Source organism: Prinia subflava, chromosome 3, assembly GCF_021018805.1.
Source record: "Prinia subflava isolate CZ2003 ecotype Zambia chromosome 3, Cam_Psub_1.2, whole genome shotgun sequence".
Lineage (NCBI taxonomy): Eukaryota > Metazoa > Chordata > Aves > Passeriformes > Cisticolidae > Prinia > Prinia subflava.
Window position 1 is genome coordinate 1,753,743 of NC_086249.1, and position 25,740 is coordinate 1,779,482.

Sequence of the window (25,740 nt, forward strand, 5' to 3'; positions counted from 1 at the left end):
TTCCTCTGCATTCAGAAAACACAGCTGTAAACCACTTTACTGACACAATCTTCTCATTGCACTTAAGGAAAGCAATTACTCACATGGCTTGCTGGTAACTAACTTTCCCATCTGGGTTTCAATCATTTCTACATAATCCACAGACAACCAAAGAAAAATAATTGTTGAAGAACAGCCACCATCACTTTTCCACCAGCCAAATCTTCTCAGATCCAGTGTATCCACTGTCAGCTCAATGTTCTTAACAGACACTGTAGAAAACATAATTCAAAAAAACCCATGCTCTTAACAGTCACAGATAGTCATACATGTTACAGTAATGACATGTTGAGAGGTATGATGGGAGTGTATTAGCACAGTACTTATACATTTTATTCCTTGCGTTGCATAAAATATTGAGAATTCAATACTTAAGTCAGTTACATCAAATTGTAAAACAAAGTTACCAAATTGCAACACAAAAATCTAAAACCTGGATGCAGGATTCTTCCTGAAAAAAAGTTGGTTTTTTTCCCAAAATAACCACTGGTAATACCTATAAATATGGAAAAAATAATACTGCAAATCATTAATTCCTATTTGACTCAGCTTAGAGCTACTTATAAACCTTTTCCTACCACACATCATCTTGGACAAGCAACTGAATGCAAATCTATAGTTATATTCCTCTTAGCTTTAGTCTACTAATACATTTTTGTACACCTAAGGATGCTCTAAAATGCTCTAAATGAGCAAAACCCTCTAAAATGCTAATTTGAAAAGCTCAATGTTACAACTCAAAAACATGCATAGTCACGTCTACTACAGTTCAACACCTAAAATATGAAGGTATATGGGAGGCAAGCCATTAAAATTACAAATTCACCTCTAAAGTACAAGAAGTTGCTAAGATGTTAATGCTTACACTATAGACACCAAAACCTTTCTTTACTGAAAAATATAAAAAATTAAAACTATCTAATATCTTAGTGAAAGATTATAAATCATTCATAACAGAAATACATACTCAGTGTTTTAATGCAATACTTTAAAGATACAATTAAGAAAAGGCTAAAGAAAAGAAAATTCTCTTACCCTGAAATGGGATCAAAATATTTTTCTTTGTAAACTGAAATAAAATTAAAAATATATAAATTAGTTTGCAATTTACAAATTGATTAAAATAATACAGGAATTTTTAAATATCTGCACATCTTTCCTTACAGTGAAATCAACTGAAAATAATATAATAGAACCATTCAGGTTGGAAAACACTATTAAGCTCAAGTCAAATAAGCTTAGTTTGAGACTTTCTATTGCCCATATCACCTAAAAAACATTCCTGAAGACACTGCAGAACCTAAACAACAGCAAGTAACTTTCAGAGATGCAGGGCACTGAGAGACAAGCACAATGTTGCAGAAGTGCCTATAGGTCCCTTAAAATGAAGGGAAAAGAGGCACACTTGGGACAGAAGGAGTTAAAGCAACCTGTGAGAAGCTGTCAGATGCATTGCCTGAAGTAAGGACTGAGAGAAATGGTGCAACTTTACGCTGGTATTACTTTATGTTAATCTTTGAGTTAAAGGTCTTTAAAGACTCCAATTGCACTGCTGCTATGTTAAAGACATTTTGCTAAATGAAAAATGCTTTATTGTCACTTTGACAAAAGGTTATGTATATTAACAAGGGAGGTTTCCCCTGTGGCACTACAATAGGCACAAAGTTGTGTTTCCCAAGCAAAGTTTCTACTTTACACTAAGAGCCTTGATTCTAAAATTATTTCAACTCGTCCTTAAAATTATTTCAGCCTTTTAATGAAGAAAATTTCCATGAAATGTTTTTGTAATTGTTGTTTTCTGAGAAGATGAAATTGCTATTACAATCCTAGACTTCAAAATTTCTTACTGAAGGCAAAAAAAGATATGCAAGTTCAAACATCTTTTTCAGTTGCAATATACAGAAAGAACCTGGTCAAAGATCCATTGAAATTCCTGGAGCTGGTGCTCCATTTAAAGAACATGTTCACTTATGTTTTTATACCCTGTGAGTAGTACATTGTCACATACTGAAGCTTTTAGTACTGTTCTGATGCTCTCTGAAGCCACAAAGCAAGACATTTTCTGTTTAAAAGGCAAGAGCATAGTATATATCTGAATTCTGATCATTAAGAACTACTTTATTAGAACACAACTATTAGTTCTGAGAAAAGTAATTGCTCTTTATTTTAAGTGACATTAATTGGCCATTAACATGGTCATTGTTGTCTGTTAGAATTAATTAAAAACTCAGTATGATTTGTGTTCCAGTACAGCATTTATACAGAGCTTTTACAAGTGAAAACTGTGGCCACAGCAAATCACAGTCAGTTTTTCTACTGACAGCAATCCAAATGCTCAAGGCAATGGACCACACACTCCATTGTTTAGCCAAAGGAATTTAGTGCAACAATAATAAAAACTCTGTGCTTCCACACTAAGTATCACTGACTTTGTTTAACCAGAATTTTTATTTTTCAATATTCACAAAATACCATAATAGAACAACTTACCCTAGCAGGACCTGTTGATAAACACTTAAACTTCCCGATATGTAGTCTATCAAATTCAACATCCAGTGCCAGGTTTGTCTGCTTTCTACGTGTGCTTCCAGAAGGTAAGCTGAGAGGACATTTATCTTCAATTGGCTCTCTTAAAAACTGGGGGGGAAAAAAGGGTATTTACTGCAAGACTTGTTAGATACACCCCTCCTGTAACCTAAGGAATACCTTTCTTCATGCTTGTAACAACTGACAAAGCCAGCTTCCACATAAAAAATTCATATTCAAAAGCTCTAAGTGTTATTACATCCATTACTGATAATTTCCTTAAGAGTCTAACAGTACCTTGCTACACTTCCATTACCAAGACACGATCTGTGCTCCTGACTTGGTTCTAAATTAGTAAAAACTCAAACAACGGAGCAACTAAATAATACTCTTTTTTTCACAGCAAAGCTTTAGGCTCCAATTCAATGTTTATGATTGAATTGATTCACCTGTAAGAAGAGGCAGCAATGTCTCTTCTGACTTGTTTAAGAATTACAGAGATAACCCAGATCCAGGTCAAAGCAAGCAGCCAAAGGCTAATCATGTTCAAAATGGGGCAAACAACCTGTTTGGCTACTTTTAGATTCAAGTTCTACAGCCAGCTTTACAGGAAAGGGAACTTCACCTTACCTCTGTCTGCTGTCAACAAAGATCCTTGAACTTTTCTAAGCACTTAATTACAACAGAGGATTGGATGACAAAAAGAAACTATGACCAACGTAAAGCAGTGTGTGGAAACATTTTTTTCCACAGATGCATCTTCATCATGACTGTTTCTGCTTCAAGTTACTATCTGATCTTCCTGTTTTCTGATATTAAATATTTCCAAATGTTTATTGTCAAAATAAGAAATACATTGTGTGCAGCAAAAACACTCAAGCTTCAGAACCAGAGATATTTTCTGAAGACTGTCCAGTATTCTATCTGTGAAATAAATTACAACAGCTTCTGCTTGTGGCTGCGACCATAATAAACAATCACTTTCTATAACAAACATTATAGAAATAAATTAAAGGCTTGGCATAATAATACATAGGTCAAAAACTGGACTACCTCCTCTGTGTGACTTTTCATCTTGTCTTCTAATTGCTTGGCTGAGAAACAGAAGTCAGACTGTTGGTCTGCTTCTTTATTTTCAGTGATATTATCCTGCATCATCTCTGTGCATTGTGATTCAGAAGGTCCATCATCATCATCACTGGAAAGGATAACTCAAAAGGAAAAAAGAAGTATACATATAGTACAAATTACAGACTTGAGAATATTTCATTCCTTGTGGATTTCACACAAGTAAAGAAGTCTTGCAGTATGTGATATCAAAGTACACTGCTCAAACCAGTCAAGATCTGTGTACATGGAACTGTATGCAACAAGCAGTGCTCTGCATCTTTACAAACACCTTTTAAACCAGATCCTCAGAATTATTTGGCTATTAAATGAAAAGGACACAGCACAGCTGCTTCAAAGAAGAGAATATTTTTTTCTCATCATTTTTTAAAAAAGGATTAAAAAGTAAAAGTTCAGTTTTTCCATAGTCACAAAATCAGCTGAAAAAAGAGGACTGGAATTTGAGAATCTTGCTGTCTATTCTGTTTCTCAGGTACAAGATCCTGACACTAGGCAGGATCTCGTTCTCTAACCTGCACAATGCATTACAAACAACAGGCTGACAATCTTCAATCTCTTCTTCCTTATGTCTCACAACTAGGCAGTTATTCTCGAGTTCTCCTAGTACCTAAGAGCACCACCAGGAATTGTCACCAGCACAGACACAGTACATACTTGGGTCAATGGAAACAAGTTGCTGATTACCCCTGCAGATTCTGTTCCGCAGCTTGCTCAGGTACTCTGATTTGTCCATCTTTAATTTCCTGATTGTACTGACTTGTGGTGAAATCACATCCTCAGTGGTGGCAGAAAGCTGTTTGTTTGACAAATTTCTGGGAGGAGACTCTGAGGCACAGTCCTCTGTGTGGCTGTGAGCAGGTGAGTGGTTATGGGTGGAAGTGTCTTTAGAGTCTCTCTCTGCTGGACAGTCTGGCACCAGAATAGGAATAGATCTGTGATTTTGTCCATCCTCACAGGGTATTCTGCAGCCAGGAGACTGAGTTGAACTCAAACTTTGCTTTTCCTAGAAACAGGAATCAGAGACAGGATGTAAGTTCATTACTTGACATTTCTAGACAGCTCAGATCAGTGATCCCGGATATTAGCTATGTGTTAGAAAAGAATAATTATAGCTTAACACAGTGAAATTTAATGTTCAATTCAGGATAATTTCTCCCTCCTCATATTCCAAAGACTTTTTACATAAAGACATGAGGGACAACCTTTTTTAAAGGCTACAATGACCCCTATTCAAACTGAACAAGGAAAACCATTTCTGAATTTTAAGAGCTCAGTCAGTGTCAGATATGGAGAGGCCAATAATCAGTGCTGTTCTTTACTTTCCAAAAGTAAAGAAGAGTGGCTTGGTCAACTGGATTTAACAGGTTAGGTAACTGCCTGTCTCTGTAGGGTTTAAATCAGGTGGCTACAGAGATGTCTTTATTGTTTATATTCAAATGCTTGAATATAAATCACACTTTGTACTTGACTGATTCCCTCAGTCTTTTATTTGTTGGGGTTTTTTTCAAATCCTAATGATGGATAAGAAGAAAAGTTCAATAAACTAAGGAGGAAGCAAAAAGATGACATCTGCAAAATTTCAATAACCTCAGGTATACTTTGCAGTTTTGCTATTAGTGCCCCTAATTAGTCCCTAATTCTAGATCATCTGTGAAAGAAGCGTCATTTAAGTAGCTAGATGTTTTATTTTCAAAACTGTTTGAATCTATGCTCCTGTGTGAAAGAAACACTGTCATTCATCTTTCACAACTTTCTTGCTACAATAAGAACATTGTGGGTCTTTATAATAATGTGTGGGCCTTTAATAAGTTGTTCTCAATCTTTTCCGGAATATTTAAATTTTGTTGTTTTCCTGGAGATGCTGCAGCTTCTGTAAAAATGGTGTGGACAGAAGAACATTTATTCACTCCTTTTGATGCATCACAGAACTACTTTCCCTCAACAGGTAATACCTGCTAATATAGCTGTATAATAAATCCTATTTATTGCCCTAATCCTTTTATTTGGGATGTTGCTACTGCTGCTGAAGTGTGTGTGAACGTGTGCTACAATGAAGTGCAACTTACAGAGAGTACAAGTGACTTTTGTGGAATGTATGCGTTACAATCATCAGAAATATGGCCACTATGTCTTCTTTTCCTTTTCTCAGAATCAAAAGAGCCTGATTCCTTCTGACTAAGAGTAGTGCTGTTCATGTGTCTGCTCCTCTTCTCCAGTTCTCCACAGTGCTTGTTTTCTGTGTCAAAAAAAAGTAATTTAGCATATTATCCTTAAAACCTTTACAATTCTTCGTATTGTTTGTCTTATATAAAATGCATGGAAGCAGGTATCTTCCACAATAAGTTTTCCTTTTTTAATTGTATATGGCTGCCAAAACATTCTCTAAAATTATTATTTTTTTTGTATAATTAGTTGATAACCAAATTTATAGCTTCCTTCCAAACAAGAACTAGCACTTCATACTTCACAGTCTTTCATTATCTTCTGTTAAATGCAATATTCTCAATTTCCTTTTCTAATCTGCAAATATTAGTAACCAGCATAAAAAGACAGCACATTATCCCTGGAGAGTGTGCATAGAGGTCATAATTCTTCAGCAGTGAAAGCAAATATAGTCTAGCATGAATATTTTAGCAGGGTTCACAAAGCATTTGAGCTTTCTTAATGGATCACATTCTTTATTACAAGACTTTTTAGAAAATCAAGATTATAACAGTGCAGAGAGGCTGCACTCAGTCTCATTTTTCTTCCACAGATTTGATTCACCATAGCTTTATTGCTATTTAAAACCAAGCATTTGGTATATTTTTACTGTATCTGTAAAAAAAAAAGCATTCTGAAGAAACACATACACTGTGTGCAACACCTCAATTTATTTCTGTGCTCTCTTCATAATACTAGAGTAAAAAAGGAAAATATCCCAATACTCTCCAAAATTCATACTTAACTGCCAGATGACTGCTTACTACAAACCTTTCTTCTGCAGCTCTCGTCTTCTGAAAGTGACAGCATTAGTTTTTTCAAGTTCCTTAGAAGCCTTGGTCAACTTACACAGTTCATCATCTGTCTTTCTGAGGCAACGTTCAGTCCTGTAAATAATTTTAACTGACTTAGCTTTCATTTTGAAATAATACTGAATAAAAATCGCAGCAGAAACAAGAGTTGGTCAGATTTCAAACTTCTGCCTCTCCCAGAAACATGGGGACCTTGCCAAATGAAACACAAATTAAGTCAGTCCAGTTGTGGAAATACTCAGATACTCTAACATTATTAATGAAACAGACACTTCTAAAAAGCACAGTATGAGAATCTGACATGCTTGAGATCAGACACTGAAACATTATTTTGCTGTAAGGAATGACTGCAACAAGAACAGGTAAGAAAAAAAGAAGTCAGTTGCCTATCCTTGCCTTTGTAATGAATGTGATGGGAATGCAGTGTATTTTTAACTTAGATTCAGAACTGCTGATAGAAAATCCATTGAGTAAGATCCTGAAATGTGATATTATTTGAAATAGAAATTCCTGCTCAAAAGGGCCTGAAATAGTAACTTTAAAAGTGGTGGAGAATGATGGGACATAGAAAGAAAGAAACAGAAAAGGTTTACAGGAATTAATCCAAATGGATTTTGCATTCATCATTTTAAAATGTGTTCAATTCATAATACTGTGGTCTCAAATTTTCACAGAGCATTGTGATCATCACAATGCCTGGTATCACTGAGCTTTGACTCCTAAAGATTATCACCCACCATGGCAAAAAACATCCTTGACATCTCTAACCAGACAACCAAAACTGCTGAACACTTTTTGAACAGATGACTACCCTTTAATGAACACTTTTTGAACAGATGACTACCCTTTAGTGACCTATCTGTAAACTGGAGTATCAGTGCTCTTTGGGAATTATGTACAAACAAAGATTTCTGGAGTGCTCCAATTCCACAGTGATGAGCACTGTGAAAAAAATTACTGATGATCTTTCCATTCACAAAGAATCATGAACTGGACCACACACAGAAGTAGTTTCCACTAAGTGCTATTGTTTGTTCTGTATATGGAACTAGACAGTCTTCCAAAAACTAGGCAGGTCACTATAGAAAACTTTACTTTGGAACCCACACTTCTCTCTCAACTAAAATATTTGTATGCATAACAGCTGTATAGATTTGACTGTCTTAAAAGACCATTCAAAACCATCAAGTGTTTTTCAGCATATGTTTTACACCAACACCACATTTCAGGGATTTTAACAACAGAAAGCACCTGAGCAGGGCTGTTTCAGCTAATAGATTTTCCTAAACATATTTGCTTTACACATAAATTATGCACATTTTGCTTTCAATTCCAGCTTTGTGGATAATTCTGTTTAAAATGCACCCCTTAACTGATATATGCATCACCTGTGAGGCTATGGCAATGTATATTGTAAAGTGTTCTTAACAACCATGAGAAACAAATACCGTAAACACTTTAAAACCCCAAGTTTCTTTATATTTAAAACCTACCTCCAATTCATTAGTTATACTGACAGGTCAGTGCTCACTTAAATAAATGCATTTCACACTGGGTTGCAATAAGGCAACAAAAATCCACCAATTCTGTAATACAAAGAGCAAGGATGGAAAGAAGGAGCTGGCAGTAAGTTCTAGCTGGTAGAGATAAGTTAACTTATTACCACCCTGATCTGTTGACACACAATTTTTGACTTGATCTGAAACTTCCATAGTACAAAACTAGCACAATTTTCAGCAATGCAAAGCATGCCCTCCAGCTACTCTGATTGTACAAAAGACTGTCTGTATGATCATGTGCATATATATGCATAATACAAGGGGGGAGCTTTTATTATTCTCCTCCAAATAAGACACCCCAAAAGAATCAGTGCCAAGTGTATGTAATGCACTGACTAAAGACACGTGACCAGGATCAAGCCATGACTTTGTTGAAATAACTCCTAAATTCTCCATTTCCCACATGGTATCTATTATAAATCGCACTAAAGTGCTAGTCACTGGGGAAGGGTCAAAAATCATCTAATGTTGTTCCCTGATAACAAGCCTTCTCCACAATACATCAGAAAAGCATGCAACAGGTACAGAATAGTAATCATTCAAACAACAAACCACTCCAAACCTAGAGCAAGTTGAGTTCACAACTACTAAAAAACCCTAATAGCTCAAACCATTATTGTGCTTAATGTATTATGCTCCAGATATGAGCCAGGAAAAATACACAAGATGTACCTCCAGATTTAGAGCATTAAATGCAAGAGTTCATGTTTTCCTCTCTATAAATCCACTACCTCCCATCATCCAAAACTTTACAAAGTCAAAAAATCAGATACCGAAAAAATTAGTCTTATTTTGCAATAAAACAAAACCAAAAAACTCCACAAAAACCTAAACTCACAACAATCCAAACATCCCACACTTCAGCCAGCCTTACATTACAGAAAATTATTAGCAACAAATATGATACTTCAAAATGAGCCAGCCTAATAAACTGTTCTCTCTAAATCTCATTTAAATTGCAGCTTTGTCAGGTTAATTTAAGCAGCAATGGGCAACTCAGTAGGGAAAAAAAAAAAGTAATTGCTATTAATTTCAGTTCTCTAAGATGCTGATGTACCAGAATGAGGAATATGACTGACTTTTCACATTTTTAACCTGGGAATTGTTAACTACTCCTGCCCTCAAAAAAAAAAACCAAAACCAAAAACAAAAACCAAAAACAAACAAACAAAAAAGAAAAAACAAAAAACCACCACAACAACACAAAAACCCACATCATTCTTCTCTTCTTCATCTTTCTACTGTCTTCCTCAGGATTGTCTGCTATTTTTTCCTGTGGAAAATTTGCTGTTGAGCAAAGATGTAGCTATAATAGATAAAAGGAGACAGCTAGCTTTGAATGCAACTGCCACCTTAGATCAAAACAGATGTTATCTAATATCTGATTTCTGTTAGTTTTACATGTCAAACATTACTGTGATGCTCAGTCCACCTAAATATAGGAAGAAAAGATGAAAAGCAGATGTTAAAGTGGTAAGAGGACACACACAGCCCTTAACCAAAGCCACCCTGTGAGGAATACTGAGACCATCAGTGGGTTAATATGGACAGAAATTAATTATCAGAGAAGTTTTTGCAGATATTTTGCAAAAGAAGTTATTTGAAATCATGCTAAAACACCTTAACATCAACAGGAAAGCAAGATTTTGGTTCTGGACACAAAGCCAACTTAGATGTGCTTGAATTTCTTGTGGATCTTGCCAAATCAAAAGAGTGATGCATTGCAAACAGAAATTCCTTCTAAAAAAGAAAAGTAGCCTTTTAGCATCAGGTCCAGCAAACCACAACAGATGTAATGTTAAAATGCCTCATTGGAGAAGCATGTTAATTTGCACTCAGGAAACTGATCTCCTGATTCAAGAAAAGAGTAGAACAAAAGTTGTTTCAGGGAAATTCTTTTCCATTGTGAAGTTATGTCATTTCAGGAAGACTGGCAAAATCAGCAGTGAGTAACATACCTTTCAGAAAGAAAAGAACTTTCATGAGGAGAACTTAATATTTGACATGTCTGTATGCTGGCAATAGCTGATGAGGGTAGTTGGCCCGATTGCAATTTGTCAGCAGCAGGTAAATTTGCATCAATTATTACGTGGCTGTCTATGAACTTTCTTCCAATTTTCGTACTCAGGACGTTCGTCAAGATAACTTTGGGTTGCCTGCCATACATATAACAGCAAGTCATAAGTACTGCACTGAAATCTAGAGAAACAAACTTCTTGTTAAATTCATGTATCCTAGAGGCTTGATAATTAAATATCAATATTTTTAGTCCCTCAGAGGCAAAAAACCCCACAACAAACCCTCATTAAGAAACTTAAAATACAAGGAAAGCAGATAAACACAAAATAAAACCAGAGTAAGAAAAGCTAGCCATGTAATTTTACCTTAGCCAGATACTATGCACACTGCATTGCCTCTAACGCATCACGCAGTTTTGTTTAAAAACTGGTAAATATTTATCTTTAAACAGCTTTCATGCAGTATCTGTACACATTTCTCAGAACTCTGAAACAAACAATCTTGATTTTCCTGTGAACAAGAAGCCTCCAGTAAAACAGAGCAAATTTTCTAAAGCACTTAGTGAACAGGTAGAAAAGTAGCATGTATACAAAAGGTGGCATAAGAATTTATTCCACTCCTCAACTATGACATGGCACTCTGCAGTATAGCAAGACCCAGAAAAATACCCCCAGGTGTTAAAACAGACAAGCATCAAAAATAAGCCAAGCAGAAATACAAAGATGCAACTCCCACTTGAACACACACTTGACGTGTAAAAACAACTCACTTCATAAAATACGGCAGCCAGCCTGCTGTATGGCCCATATCCACATCCTTCCTGGGATTTAAATTCTATCACTTCCATTGCAATTTGTTTTACATTAGCTTGTAAGGCTGTGGCCTTTTTGAATGTGTTTTGAACAACACTGCCTTTTGGGTATTGACTGAACAATTCTCCTGTTGTCTGTGTTTATCCACAGAACACACTGCAGCACAGACTGTGTGGTGTCTGGAGAGCACTCAGATCTCCTTGGGCACCAAGATGTAAATTTACTTTTCATCAGGAGGTTACCTTCCAGACACGACTGCAGGGACCCACAGGGGATAAAAAGAGATACAACTTAAAGAGGAAAATTCTAATACTGAAAAACAAGTAGACTGGATATAACCTCCAATAAAGGAAGCCCCTAAACTGTCTGTCATCAGAAGCTCAGACAGAAAACTCAAGAATAAAGCATTCACTCTAGCCATACTTCTCCCTGAATATCTACAACTGACCATGGCTTACAGGGGTGCAAAGAGGATACTGGACTTGACATGCTTTTCTTCTGATCATTTATACCAATTTTCCTATTTTCATGAGTAGTCTAAGCAGTAACAGTGAAAATACACCTTGATATCTTCTCTGAGAAAAGGGCTGCAGTTAAATTCAAGTATATTCTTTTCATAAGAATAAAAAAAAGCCAAACATTTTGAGAATTCAATGGCTAAATTATAATTCCTTGGTCTTGACAGTACAGGAATATCTAGAAGCCATTTGATCAGAAAAAAACCACTACAGCATGCCTAGCACCATCTCTCTCAATGATTATCAAAAGGAACCAGGTACCAGTGAATTCAGTTAAGTGAGATAAAATACAGTTCATGAACAAGGAAGCTGTGGTACAATAAAGAACACTCTCATGAAGAAATAACTGCAAGGAAAATTATTTTGTTTAGTGACATGAGGCAAGGACAACATACCTTTTAGACAGAAAAAGACTTTGGAGAGTAGGGTTTAAAATCTGCCATATCTTTACGCTGGCAGCAGATGATGAGGGTGCTTGATGTGACTGCAACTTGCCAGCATCAGAAAAATTAACACCAGTTTTAGGTTGCGCCTGTGTATATTTTCTTCCTATTTTCGTCCTCAGGACATTCGTCAAGATAACTTTGGGTTGCCTGCCATACATATAACAATACATTAATAGTAGGGTGCTGAGAACTCTATAAGTCACATGAATTCACAACAAAGACATTCTATGAGTTCGCTGTCTCTGCATCATACCTTACAGAATTTAGGTCACTGCCCTGAATGAATGACTACCATAACCATATGCCTTTCTGAAGAGGTAAGCTTTCAGTGCAGAAACACTGAAATGGAAATTTTGGTGCATCTTCTTATCACAAAACATTGGAAGTGGAGTCACTATGGCCTTACAAGCTATTCTGAAAGTGCACACTTGACCTTTTGCTGGATATGGAAATAGGCATTTTGTGTCATCTTATTTTAAAATCATGAATATTATTTGTTCCTATATAGCAGATTAATTATGATCTTGCTGCAGAAAAAAGAAGTTATTACAAATCTCCCAGTTCTGAAGCTCCAACTATTTCTACTCAATTCACTAAACAAATTACTTCAAATTATGAATTACAATGTAAGTAAAAATGCCCTACTGAAGTTCCTTAAAGAAGTATCTATACTTTAGTACTTCTGCTACATGAGTACTGAAGCCTTCACATAAAGAATTAACTCTGCATTATACCCACTAATTTGGACAGTTTTCTTACAGAATCATAAGGGCTGGAAAAGATCTCCAAGATCAAGTCTTCAACTGCACACCACCATGCCCACCAAACCATACTGTGGAAGTGTCATGTCTACTTGCTTTTGAACACTTTCAGGGATTGTGACTCTACCACCTCCCTGGGTGGCTATTCCAGTGCTTAGCCACTCTTTCAGTGAATAAATTTTTCCTGATATCCAACCTAAACCTCCCCAGCACAACTTAAGTACATGTCCCTTTGTCCTGTCACTGGTTTTCTTGGAGGGGAGACCAATACTCCCCTTGCCACAACCTCTTTACATGTAGTTTTAGAGAGTGATGAGGTCTTCCTTCAGCCTTCTTTTCTCCAAACTGAATAAACCCAGTTTTCTCAGCTGCTCCTCATAGGAATTATGTTCCAGATCCTTCACGAGCTCCACTGTCCTTCTCTGGATTCACTCCAACACCTCAATGTCTTTCTTTTAATGAGGGGCCCAGAACTGGATACAGCGCTCCAAGTGTGGCATCACCAGTGGCGAGTACAGGGGGACAATCGTTGCCCTGGTCCTGCTGGCCACACTATTGCTGACACAGACCAGATGCCACTGGCCTTCTTGGCCACCTGGATGCACCCTGGCTCATCTTCCCCTGCTGTTGACCAGCAACAATAAGGCCTTTTCCAGCCCTTCTTTCCCCAGCCTGTAGTGCTGCATAAGGTCGTTGCGACCTAATGGCAAGATTTCAGCTTATTGAATTTATAAGCTGATAAGCATTATAGATCATAGATAATTTGTCATGATTTACCTAATTTTTAAACCTCGGAGAGCTGGACTTGTTTTCCAACAGCTGGTCCTACGAAGACACTGAGGTTTAGCCTAATTTGTTGGGTTTTAAAGATTACTGAAGAGAGAATTGGGTTTTTTCCTACTGCATGTCTTGCAAAACAAAAATAAAATGTTTTCACTGTAAAGCATATCTCTTTCTAATTGCTAGGAAAAAACCCTTTCTACTCACTTAGCTGTTACACACATGTTACTGTAACATTCCTCAGTGGGTTTACAACTCTGCAAGCAGCTGTAATTGTCCCACAGACATGCTGCATTCAGCTCAGCAGCCCAGTGGCAAATATGGGTAGGGGCATGGAAACTTTTGAGATGCTCAGACATAAAATAAGATCTGGAACTGTCATGCTAGTGAAGCACAACGAACTTGGGGCAAATGTTCCACATAAGCCTTTTATTTTGCTCTTTCAGTCTTGACATTGAGCTCTCCTCTCCCTAGTTACTTACCATATTCACAAGACACAGAACCCCTCACTGAACCTGAAAAGACAAATGTTCCTACCCACAGCTTGGACAACCTGCCCATGATGCTGTCAACATGATGAGAGCTCTGCACCCCTGAATGCCACAATGGGGATGCCATGAGATGCTTTCTCCTAGAGCTCTGCTATACATTTCCCAGACCAGCAGTCTCCAAAATATTTTAATCACACATCCCTACCAGCAGTAAGTATTTTGAGCATGTACCTTCTACAGAATTTATTTAATTAAAATCTTCAGAGAGGTACTAGTGACAGGCTGATCTTAAAGGTCTTTTCCAACCTCAATTCTATGATTATAAACCACAGAAATAGAAATTTAAAAAGGGATGCAATAAAGATATAAACATTTAGTAATTGTACAAACCTGTTTCCTTTCTGTACCCCTGTGAATTATCTCATACACACCACACTTTGGAGATCACTCTCCAGACAATGCACAATAAATCTAAATGACTCCTTTTCAAACCTAAGTAACTTAAGCTCAAGGGAAGGCAGCTTCCTTCACTCTCTGAACTTCTGTCTGAAGTTTCCCAAAGGAAAACTGGTGGAAAAGAGCTAAGGCTCTATCTCAAAAGGAAAAAAAAAAAGGCACCAATAAAAAAGAAACCCAAAATCCACTTAAGACACTCTTATGCCAAGTACATAGACAGAAGACAAAGTGTTATGTAAGAGATTGGTTCTAATTAGCTGCTGGAAAAACAATCTAGAATTTATCAAGTGAGACATTGGCTCTGTGAAGGCAGTAAAAAGTCACATGTGCAAACACAGTCTCATCTGAGCACCAGCCTAAAGCACAGTAGTGCTCCAGAATGTTTCATGCAGTCTGGAAAAGGCTTTCACCTGTTCTGTATATAGTCTATGAATGTTAATGCAAAAAAAGCGTTCCAAGAATGTGCCTCAGATACTGTAGATGTAAGAGAGGCTTGTTCAACACTCTGAGGATCTCCAGAGATTGACGATTCATTTCAAGATATGCTTTATTTACTGAAAAGTTTGGGAAGTGAACACAGGTCCCGAGGGTCAGTTTAGTAACATTTAATGTCTTCAGTGGAGGAGCTCAACTGTAGCAGCTTAGTGAGCACATCCCAATTTGGGCAAGTGTTCTCGACTGAGCACAGGAAGCAAGAGAGTTATTTTCCCATAGAAATCCCCACTAAATCAGAAGTTCTGGCTTTCTTCTGGATTTCTCAAACATAGAGCTCACACATAAACCAGTTTAATACCTCAGAAGAGCTTACAGCAACCAGACTTCTACACCATTTGTTGTTTGTCCACTGTAATGTATATTAGAAATAAATAAGTAGTATCTAAGGATATAGAGAAAATATATATTTTAGAAATGTGATCAATTAAAAATTCAGCTACACAAGAACTTATTAGCTGGTAAGAAAATTTACAGCCACTGAAGCAGGTAAGGAAAATTTCAAGATAAAAGTTATCAATAAAACTTGTACAAGTTATCTTTTGAAACTAGACATTCACTCTTCTGCTTTAAAATTCCTCCCTAAAGACAAGAAACACCCAAACTACTTTAGAGGGCCAGTTACTGAAGACTAAAGAACTGAAGTCACTTTAGCTCTTGGGATGCCAGAAGAGATGATGCAATGAAAGACTAAGACAGCTATTTCCCCTCCTCCAGTAGGACTCAAAATTAAAAATCAAACCTTAAAGTAACTAAATGGTGTTCTTTCCTCCAAATCAAGAACAGTCGTAATAGTAAGCCCTAGCAAGATGTAGACGTGAACCAGAAAATTGCTTCTTAAAAAATATGTTTTAAAATCATTATTGCAGGGGATCATGAGACAATATAAATGTGCTATTCTCTACAGAACACTTCAGCCCTCCTCACTAAAAACAAACCAAGGCTATCAATTTCCCAGATCTCATCTCTTTCAGTTTTCATTGTTCAGCCTCACAGAAACTACATTTTTGTGTTTTTATTTCTCAAACACATGACATCACAATGAAATTTTGCTAAATTTAGGCTCAAAGAACAAGGTAATTAGTCCAGTGGGAGCACACAATTAAAATAAAGCCACTGTGACCATGTATAATCAAGACTTATAAAGAAAATATTCCAACGCTGCATGTTTAAACAAAATGACAGAGAGAGTCGACAGCAGAAGGTAAAGGAATCAGAAACAGAATTTCACTACCTATAGTGCGTTGGCCACCTTGAAAATTCAGACCTGACTTCCCTTGCTCACACTTACATCAGACTAGATTTTAACAGGCTCCAGGCTCCTCTATAATTTGGTGTACTGATTCTTACTTGGAGCTGATTTTTTAATGTTCCCCATTCCCTTGATTTAAATGGGGTTTATAGATTTTGGGCAAGTACTTTAGCAAAAATGATCTTATAATTTCAAGCATACATACCACGAAGCAAGCTTTGCACTGGAAATCTAGGCAAAGGAGAGGAACCTTCAACAAACAAGGTTTACATGTATACATATATATAATGTATACATATACATAAATGTATACATGGTATACATTTGTCAGTGCCAGGCCAAGGCGTCACCTCCTATCTGGCACCAGGTTTCGATGGAAGTTTTTGAACTGGTTATGACCTAACCTTCAGAGCAGAAGACCTTAAGAGCTTTCAATAGCTTCCCTTTCTAAAAGGGGTATGGCCTCTGGCAGAATTCCTTGAAAATCATGTCATTAAGACTGGGAATATAATAGATTCAGAGAAACATCTAAACTTGAGCCAGTCTGTACATCTGTAAACAATGGTTGGGACGCAGATACGTAAATTATCTGTTGAGTTGTTCACAAAATAAAGTGAGCAACTCAAGCAAAAGACATTTCAAAAGATTAAAGTGTCAAACAGAAAAAAGCAAAGTATACATTAAAAGCAAGTCCCAGCAGCAGACCCAGCAAGCAATTTGCATAACAGCAATACTGGAGGCACCTTGATGAAGGAAAACCAAAGACAATTATTTCTGTTTTTAAAACAAGTACCTACCATAGTCTCTCATTTACCTCCCCCAAACTGAAAAAATACAAAAGCAAAGGTAATGAAAACATGCATGTAATGATGGAATAAACAAAAAATGTATTATGAAGAATGCTGTTAGCTGCTCCTGACAAGCCTCATATTGCTTTTCACAGGCAAGAAAGGAATTATCCTACCTTATAAACCACAGGATGAAAAGCTATAATTTCTATTAGAAAGTGATCAAAATGAGACAAGGAGACTACTGGCTCATTTGGGACTAAATGATTATTAATTGTCTACACCACTATCGTCATGGCTATATTCTTTTATTAGTAAACCCAGGTTCTGGAAAATAAATATTTTGGCAGTGGGATGTCAGGTACTGTTTGAGGGTTGTTCCCTTGGCTCTCATACAAGCTGAGGGTCTGTCCTGTGTTTACAAAACAAGGCCACTGATAGATTTGATGTGTATTCAGCTATCTGAGCTTCTGCAGCACATGCACAGCCCAGGAGCTCCCGGACCTTTCAGAGTCCAAAGGAATAATGTGATACACTATCAATAATGGCAAACTCTGACTGATACCTTCACTGAGGACACCCCAACGTGAGGAAAGTTTCTGATTGTCCTCCTTCAGCCTCAAGGCCCTGACCTTTCACCAGCTGATGAGAAGTCAGTGACCAACAAACAGCAAACAGCAACATTCCTCTGAACTGCCTTGCCTTGCTGCACTAGGAGGTTATTACTGACCAAATGCACTTGTCAGGGCAAGGGGGACCAGCATGTAAACGATTGCCACAAAAACCTGACTGCTACAGGGTCAGTACTTCATTCAGCTACAACATGTATTTTACTGAACATTTAAAATACTGACCTAAAGAATTGCACACATCTTATTTGAGTACTCCTTCCACCCTCCGCCCTAACTAGGGAATTAACCTACCCCAGGAGCCCTCTCTGGGATCAGAGACAAACCCCCTGACACTCACCTTTCACAAGCCCAGGAGCAGAGCTGTACATGAGAGAGCAGCTAAGCTGCTGCTACAAACCCCGGTGATCTCACACCACAGCACAACTGACAGAAGCAATGCAAACGGAAAATTCCTCACTGGGAATAAAGACTATAGCAGCACAAAGACTAGCAGCACACAATTTCACTCTTTCCTCTTGTGAGTTTTGTTAGTTCTCAGACTCTTGTCCAACACCACCTCTGTAGAACCTGTGTGCTCTTTCCAGTTATCATGCAATCACCATGTTGATTCTGACTTACTGAGAAACACAGAGTACCCACATGGAACACTTCGTACAAGCTTCATTGCAGAGAGGAGAGTAAACTTATTTTACAAAGAGGCTTCAGCTAGTCTCTAGACACACATCTTTTTTCAAAGAACTGAAAAATGTACAGGTTTAATACCTGAATATTTGCTGTCTGTTTGTAGTCTAAATAATTTCTCACTATTGTGCTGGTAACAATTTGTGTAAAAATTATGGAACACCTATAAATGCTATTTGAAAGTCTCTTACATATTGAAATAAACATATGTAACAGAAAATTATTACACAACAGGGTAGCTTCAAAGAAGCCAAACATCTAAATGTTTAAAGATCAGTTCAAAGTTTACTGAAAGACCTTTAGAGATTGATATCTTGATATCAGATATCAACCATGTCACAACGTAAATAAAATTCAGGAAACTGCAATTCAATTTTGTTAGGTTGATTCTGTGAGCTGCTCCCTCAGTTAGAAGTTACTGACAGAAGCTTTTTGAGGTAAGTACATGTAAACTGACAGCTATGCCTCTGAGGAAGTATGAAAAATAAACTCAGCATCTTTTAAAATTTCAGATCTTCCCTGCATCACTTTGAAGCATTCTGAATATGCATTCTCAATAGGCTAAACAATGTCTATTTATAAACCCCAAACCTACAGAACTCAGCAGTGTCAAAATCACCTGCATTTTCATTACCTGTGCACTTTGTTTTTAACAACTTGTCCTGATAAGAAACCACTTATGGACAAGTTTAGTTGCAGTCAGAAAACAGGGCAGAGAATGTTTACTCATTTATTTATAATTAAGTGATTTGGAAACAACAACTGTTTCATTACGACAAACACATCCATTTTGTCACAATGTCATTATGTTTCCTAGCTGCTAATAAATCTAGTTGTACATTTTCATTTCCATTTGTCAACTACAGAAATTACAGCTTCAGAATTTTCTTGGATAAAACAGTTATGTAGCTGACAGCTCTGCAGATGATGATTTTATCTTATAATAGCATATCAGTAATTTGCCATAATCTCAAAGAAACCAAGATATTTGCTCTTGGCAACAGAGAATAAAGAAGTGGCACATCAGCAGTCTTAATTACTTAAGTGCCTTGACAGTAACACAGAGGTGAAAAAGCTCTTTTTTTTACTTCCCTCCACTACTAATCACCATATTGTTTAAGGGATTTTTAATAGTCTTAAAGAATTGATAAAGCTTAGGCTAATGAGTATGTACTACAGAATAAAAAGGGATGAGAAAAAGAATTCTGGGAAGCTTCTTACATATCTAAAGGTATCTAGGGCTAGGAAGAAAATTTACACGTAGAGAACAACGAACACCTTCCTGGACTCCAAGCAGGTTAACAAGCAGTAATTCCTCTGGTAAGCACTCTCATTCTGTAGTGTCACAGTCTTGTGCTGTGATTACACACAGGAAAGGTTACAGTTGCCATTAGACCACTGAAGCACAATTCTCTGAAGGTGAGCCACCCAACAGCTTAAACCATCTCTGCATGACACAAATAATGAGCTAGAGACCAGAGACACTCATCTTCAAGAGAGACTGTGAAACTGAATATGCAAACAGAGATGAACTAATTTTGAGATGACTTCTTACCCAATTGGTTCTTCGTCATTAGAGCTGTGTCTGTTGCAATCCTTTTTCCTTTTTCCTTTGGTGAAAGGCTTTCTGTTGTTGGCACTTAATCTCCACTGAAACAAAACAAATAAAATCGGCAGATTTCAACAAACCTGAATATGTCATAATGGATAATGCTCTAGAAAAATGGGACACTGAAACAATGCAGCTGACCAAATATATCAAAGTTATGAAGAGCATATACAGCAATTTTGCAAAGAATTAATTTTTTTTAATTTAAAGAATCCACATACCACAGATATTGAATAAAACTTTTTTCTTCTGAAGAAATATACAGGACAATTCTATTGTTTCTCAATTTCAAGGGAGACTACACCAAACAGACTTCAATATTATGCCTGTTCCACATAATCACAATACACAAGACGGAGGAAGGAGAGGCTAACTCAATTTGCATTTAGGCAAATTTTACAGGTTTCAATATGGACATAAAAGACAAAATTCTGAGAAGGAAAAGCAATTTGAAGGTTTGGTAACTAGGGGGAAAACCCCAGAACAGCGAGACTTCATTTTTTTTTCCAAATTTTCTTACCTTACCAGAAAGTACTTATATTTTCAAATTAAATAAATGAAGCCCCACCACAACATAGTTATTGCTGCAAGTCCAGAAACCTCCAGCCCTCCAGCCCTCCTCCTAATCCTCCTCATTTCTTAAAATTCAAAATATAACAAACCCAAGAGGAGCTTGAAAATTATTCCACTCAGGCTGAAAGGAGACAAACGTATCTTAATTTTTGACTAAGTGTGGTTTGAAATGGCATCTGAAAAGTTCATGCCCATCCATATTCTAGAAACTTTAGTGAAGTCTGAAAGGCACATACCAAATCAAACTTTTACTACCATAGGGACTAACTCTAATGCAAAATAAGCCCCTTATCAAAGCTGGCAGCAAGAAATTGGCTTGACGGGGCTCTCCCTTCTTCCTTCCTTCAAACATCATCTCATTCACATCATACCACTGGTGTTCAAGCACAGGAGAGACCTAGACATCCAGATTACTGAAAACTGCAGAAAGTTTCTCAAGCAACATGGTGCAAACTCTGACAACTCACAACCAAGACTTCTTAAAGTAGAACATAAAAACTAGTCAGTGTTTAAAGCATTTGAAATCCCCCAATACATGGGAAAGTTTGAAATATATAGACATAGTAGGAAAAATAAGAACTGAAAAATCAGACAACATCAAGGAAATAACAAGGAAATAAAGCATTTTTCAATTCACTCATTCAAATCATTATTTTTATGGAGGCAGAAAGAAATACAGGAAGAACTCCATGCAAGTGCTGTCTGAATCTGCCTGAGAGGTTGCTGCTTGTAGCCACAGGAAACATCACTCCCATTTCAAAGCCTGACTGCAACTGGATGCTCTGCTCACTGAGAGCATTACCAGTATAGAACACAACCCCACAGCGAGCCTCTACTGCAGCATTCTCAAATGATCTGGCCTGCCAAGAGACCTGGATCACATTACCACTGCTACTGTAAGTCAAAAAATTCCTCCCTTCCCTCACTACACCTTTCAGCCCCCTCTGAGGGGGAGGAGGTCTGTTTGGCCAGGCCCATGATTCTGAAAGCACTAAAGCCAGCAACAAACTCTGGATGCTGAGCTGAAGGAAACAAGAGTAGCAAAATATGTTTCCAACACTTGACATTTGAAATGCTTACTAAATTTGGTATGGATTTATAGAGGCAAATATTTGCTTCTATATGTGACTGAGATGATCCAGACAGTCAGTTATGATTAATGCCATAAGACTCTTACTGTCTTCTGGTCTTAATACAGTTATTTCTGTATTAGCACCTAGAATTCTGTCAGGAGTCATACAGTGCTTCATATATTCCATTAAAAGCTTAAGCTCTTGGATAACCAAAAACTCAATGTAAAGGTTATTTCCATATAACAAAAAGTTTGGTAAGTGATCTGAATATAACATAAAAGTTCAGCAGTCAGAAGACAATCAACTAAAAAATTAAATATCGTATTTACCTTTAAATTAATGATTTTCAAGATAGTTTCAAACTGCACTTGAAGACAAACTGCTTCTCAGTGATTCAGGCTGGAAACCTGGCACTAAAACTCCTATTTCTGTACATGTATGCTTGCAAACAGATTTCAGACTCACACACTTATCTCTCTCAAGACAATCTTCATTAGTTATTGGTCACAAGGCAGCACTTGGTGTTGAAAAAACTAAAAAAACTAAACCAAAACCTCATGAAACATTGTCCTACACACTTTACACTCTGAAGAGCTTCTCTTTACCTCTTTTAAAGGGTAGTCACAATGGTGGGAGCCTGCGAGCCTTGCCAAAGGGGACTGAACTTGGACATCCTCTGACTTGGTGTTTGTTTTCTTCTTTGGTATACGAAACTGAAAATAGATGATGTTACACATGGTAAAACTAAATTATCCACTGGTGCTACAAGCTGACATACAGCCATGTACAAAGTTGTCTTAACTGGACAAAATAAAGTTGTAAGGGAAGACCTGACTTGTGACTTTACTTGAAATGCATTCCTCATAAATGCTTGATCCCAAATCATGTGTCATACCACATGATGAGTTAGTTTTAACACATGAACCATCTGAAAAAGCTCTATTTTCTTAACTTTACATCTGCAAACATGACAAAAAAGTGGCAACCAATCCACTGGCACAGTTTTCCTAGTTCATTCTGATTTGTTTACACTCTAGTTTAACTGTCACAGCTTAGAGAATGATAAAGAGAAAAGTAAATAGCCGAATGTCATGACCAGGTTTGCTTCCTCAAAAGAAAAAAAACAGGATGAAGAACGTCTGAATGTCTTACAATAATACAAGTATTTTGGTATGATAATTTACTATTAAACAGACTTTAATATACTCAAAGTGGCATCAACTATTGTCATTGCCAACTCCCACAGAAATGGAGCCAGCATTTTGAAAATAATTATTGAAACAGGAAGCAGTCAGTAATCCACAGAAAGTCACCAGCTCAGAAAAAGAGACATGTAGGAAAGGTTTGTTCACTGAAAATCAAACCCAAAATAATCAAACTAAATTTTTACTTGTTCATCAAGACAAGGAAACAGGATAATATTTCCTATCAGTTTATTAAACCAGTTAAAATAATATCACCTGAAAGAATAAAAGTGCTATTGCTGCAGGCATCCTGAGAAGCAAAACCTAACACTGCAAATACAACCAGATGCGAATGTATCAGAGAGGGAATGCAACATTTACACCTCTCAGACAACTGAGTCGAGCTCAGGCAGGAAAAAGCTGAAGCTACTCCATATGATGGACACTGTAAAGTGTCCTGTGAACTTGATTTGCAAGCCACCAGATGCCTTGCATTGTAACATGAAATTACAAGCAGGGACTCCAGAACAGTGACACTAACAATTACTAGCACCTTAACTGCATTCATTAGCTCAGCAGGTAGTCCTTCAGACACACCATAATGAAGCATGCTGCACCATAATGAGATAATATTTCAATCCTTCAGTCTGAATCCTGAGTGCTCTTACTACTTCTCTATACTTCGTTGAAACTAAGATTAAAGTTTTTTGTAACTAGACCCAAATTTTTATACACTATCTCAGGCTGCCTTTGCTGGTCAAACACTTAACAAACACACCTTTAATAACAGATTTCTCAAACTGTAAAGGATACAAATGTCACACACAGGCAACAACTTCTCATACAAATACCTTCCTTCCTTTTGAATCAACATGAAAGGATGGAAAAAACCCATTTTCTTATTCAGGAACTTCTGCAAGTAGATTGTTTCGAATTTGTTTGGCTGGTTGGTTTTGTTTTAGAAGTGGCCTATAAACACATTTATCAGTCAGAATGCATGTTTCTGATCTGCACTGTAATAAATAGGAATAGATTTCTTACTTCAGACCTCCACCTGCTGCCTGACTAGCAGCTTCTATTATGAGATTCCAAAGAACACATAGTTATCTAGAATTTGAACATACATTTAAAATTAAAGAGGTTCTGATAACCTCTGTAATGACACAACATTAAGGACAGATAAAGTCCTACTCATTAAAAAGAAGAGACAACTGACAGAAAGGGATCAAAAGCACAAGATACATTAACCAACAACATTTCCAGGTCACCACACAGCATCTTCCCAATGCTTGCACTCATTAAGATGATCTTGGTTTACAGTGCCCACAATTAACTTACAAAGTCAACAGGCACAGAGAGGTCTGAATCTATGCTAGACACAAGGTATGCAGTTGCCTCAGCTTTTCCCAAATACAAAGTGACTAACTCTACACACACTGGTGCAGACGCACTCAGCAGACTCATCTAAATCAGAGGTACTTTCCTGAAGGTTCCCACCTGCAGAAGCAAGGGCCAGAGAAAGTGCATGAACACAGTGCTGGAAACAGCTTATTTCTAAACCACAAGGTCACCCAGACCTTACCCAATCATACCAGTTCCTATATCTACCATTTGTTCCCACTAGTACTCCCACTATTTCTAATAGGGATATTTTAGGAAAAAAATTTACACCAGCATAAGAAGCCTCTGAGTACATCTCTGCAGATAACCAAGTTTTACACAGTTTTGCAGCTGTTCTACTTAGTTCAAGTTACTCTAAAATTTTGGGTATTAGCCTAGGCCTTAAAATAACTTGGAAAACAAGCCTATTTTATGAGTAATCAAATGCTAAGCCTACTAATAGATGTACAACAGTAGACATTAGTATTGACTGCTACTACAACAAAAAAGTTTCCCAGGAAAGCATGTTCCAACAAAGCAAAAGTTAAATCTGTGAAGAATAAATCTGGTTGTGCAAACACATCAGAACACCCTAGGATACCCACAGCCTCAAAATAAAATGTTGAAAATTTCATTTCACTTACACTGACATGACTTGAAGATGATTTTCCTCCTGACATGGTTTTCTCTACTGGAAAAAAAAAGATATAAGCTTAACAATTTCTGGTTTATTGATTAAGAGAGAAGTGAAAACACAGTAGTAGGCACTAAGAAAGAACACAAAAATAATTTTTGAGAAACTAGAAGAAAGAAAATACATTCACAACATGGCTTGGGTGAGGATTTTAAAAGATTTTATACTCCAGCCCTCCTGCCATGGGCAGGGACAGCTTTCAACTGATCAGGTTGCTCAACACCTTCAATGTGACCTCGAACATTCCCAGTGATGGGGCATCCACTGCTTCTCTCTCTGAGCAACCTGTTCCAGTCTCATCATCCTCACTGTAAAAAAAATTTCTTCCTCATATCCAATCTACACCTTTCCTCTTTCAATTTATGATCATTCCGTCTTGTCCTGTCACTACAGACCTTAGTAAAAAGTAATTGACAGCCACAATACAAGACAGTCACACATCTGGGGAAGGCTGGGGATTGTCAGCATAGACCCAATTGTTAATGAAATTGTCCTAGAAGACATTCACTGATTAACTCCTTGCTGCAAGCACACAACTAATAAGCAGCTCACACTTGGCCTATAGAGTGAACAGGGGTAAAAGAGGACATCAGTACCACTGCAAGGGCTCCAATAAAAAATAAAAGACAAGGATTCCTGTTAAATCTATAAACTTCATCACTGGAAGAACATGGCCTCAGAGCTTGCAGCATTTGTAAGTATTCTCTTTATACGTAGTCTGTATGACTCTGCACAAGACCTCCAAAGACTACAGCTGCTTTGGAGTCTCTGAAGAAGAAAACTTCGGGGACTTCTACTTAGCGTGGGTTTTTTTGTTTGTTTGTTGGTTTTTT

At 37.1% G+C, this 25,740-nt stretch overlaps 1 protein-coding gene across 13 annotated transcripts in view; it reads right to left on the reverse strand.

Annotated features, from left to right (window-relative positions):
* The window catches only part of SENP7 (SUMO specific peptidase 7), a 42,578-nt gene that overhangs the window by 15,733 nt on the left and 1,105 nt on the right, over nucleotides 1–25,740 (reverse strand). For 4 of the 13 annotated variants that reach the window (XM_063393746.1, XM_063393753.1, XM_063393748.1 and 1 more), the window contains exons 2-13: nucleotides 24,858–24,904; nucleotides 22,255–22,362; nucleotides 19,950–20,044; nucleotides 12,011–12,208; nucleotides 10,225–10,422; nucleotides 6,667–6,782; nucleotides 5,760–5,929; nucleotides 4,348–4,696; nucleotides 3,619–3,776; nucleotides 2,530–2,676; nucleotides 1,075–1,108; nucleotides 84–251 (exon numbers count right to left, since the gene is read on the reverse strand). In XM_063393746.1, coding sequence (XP_063249816.1) covers nucleotides 84–251; nucleotides 1,075–1,108; nucleotides 2,530–2,676; nucleotides 3,619–3,776; nucleotides 4,348–4,696; nucleotides 5,760–5,929; nucleotides 6,667–6,782; nucleotides 10,225–10,422; nucleotides 12,011–12,208; nucleotides 19,950–20,044; nucleotides 22,255–22,362; nucleotides 24,858–24,893 — 1,777 coding nt within the window. In that variant the 5' untranslated portion in view covers nucleotides 24,894–24,904. The remainder of the gene's footprint in view (nucleotides 1–83; nucleotides 252–1,074; nucleotides 1,109–2,529; nucleotides 2,677–3,618; nucleotides 3,777–4,347; nucleotides 4,697–5,759; nucleotides 5,930–6,666; nucleotides 6,783–10,224; nucleotides 10,423–12,010; nucleotides 12,209–19,949; nucleotides 20,045–22,254; nucleotides 22,363–24,857; nucleotides 24,905–25,740) is intronic. The other 9 variants (XM_063393749.1, XM_063393751.1, XM_063393750.1 and 6 more) reach the window with 5 other exon arrangements.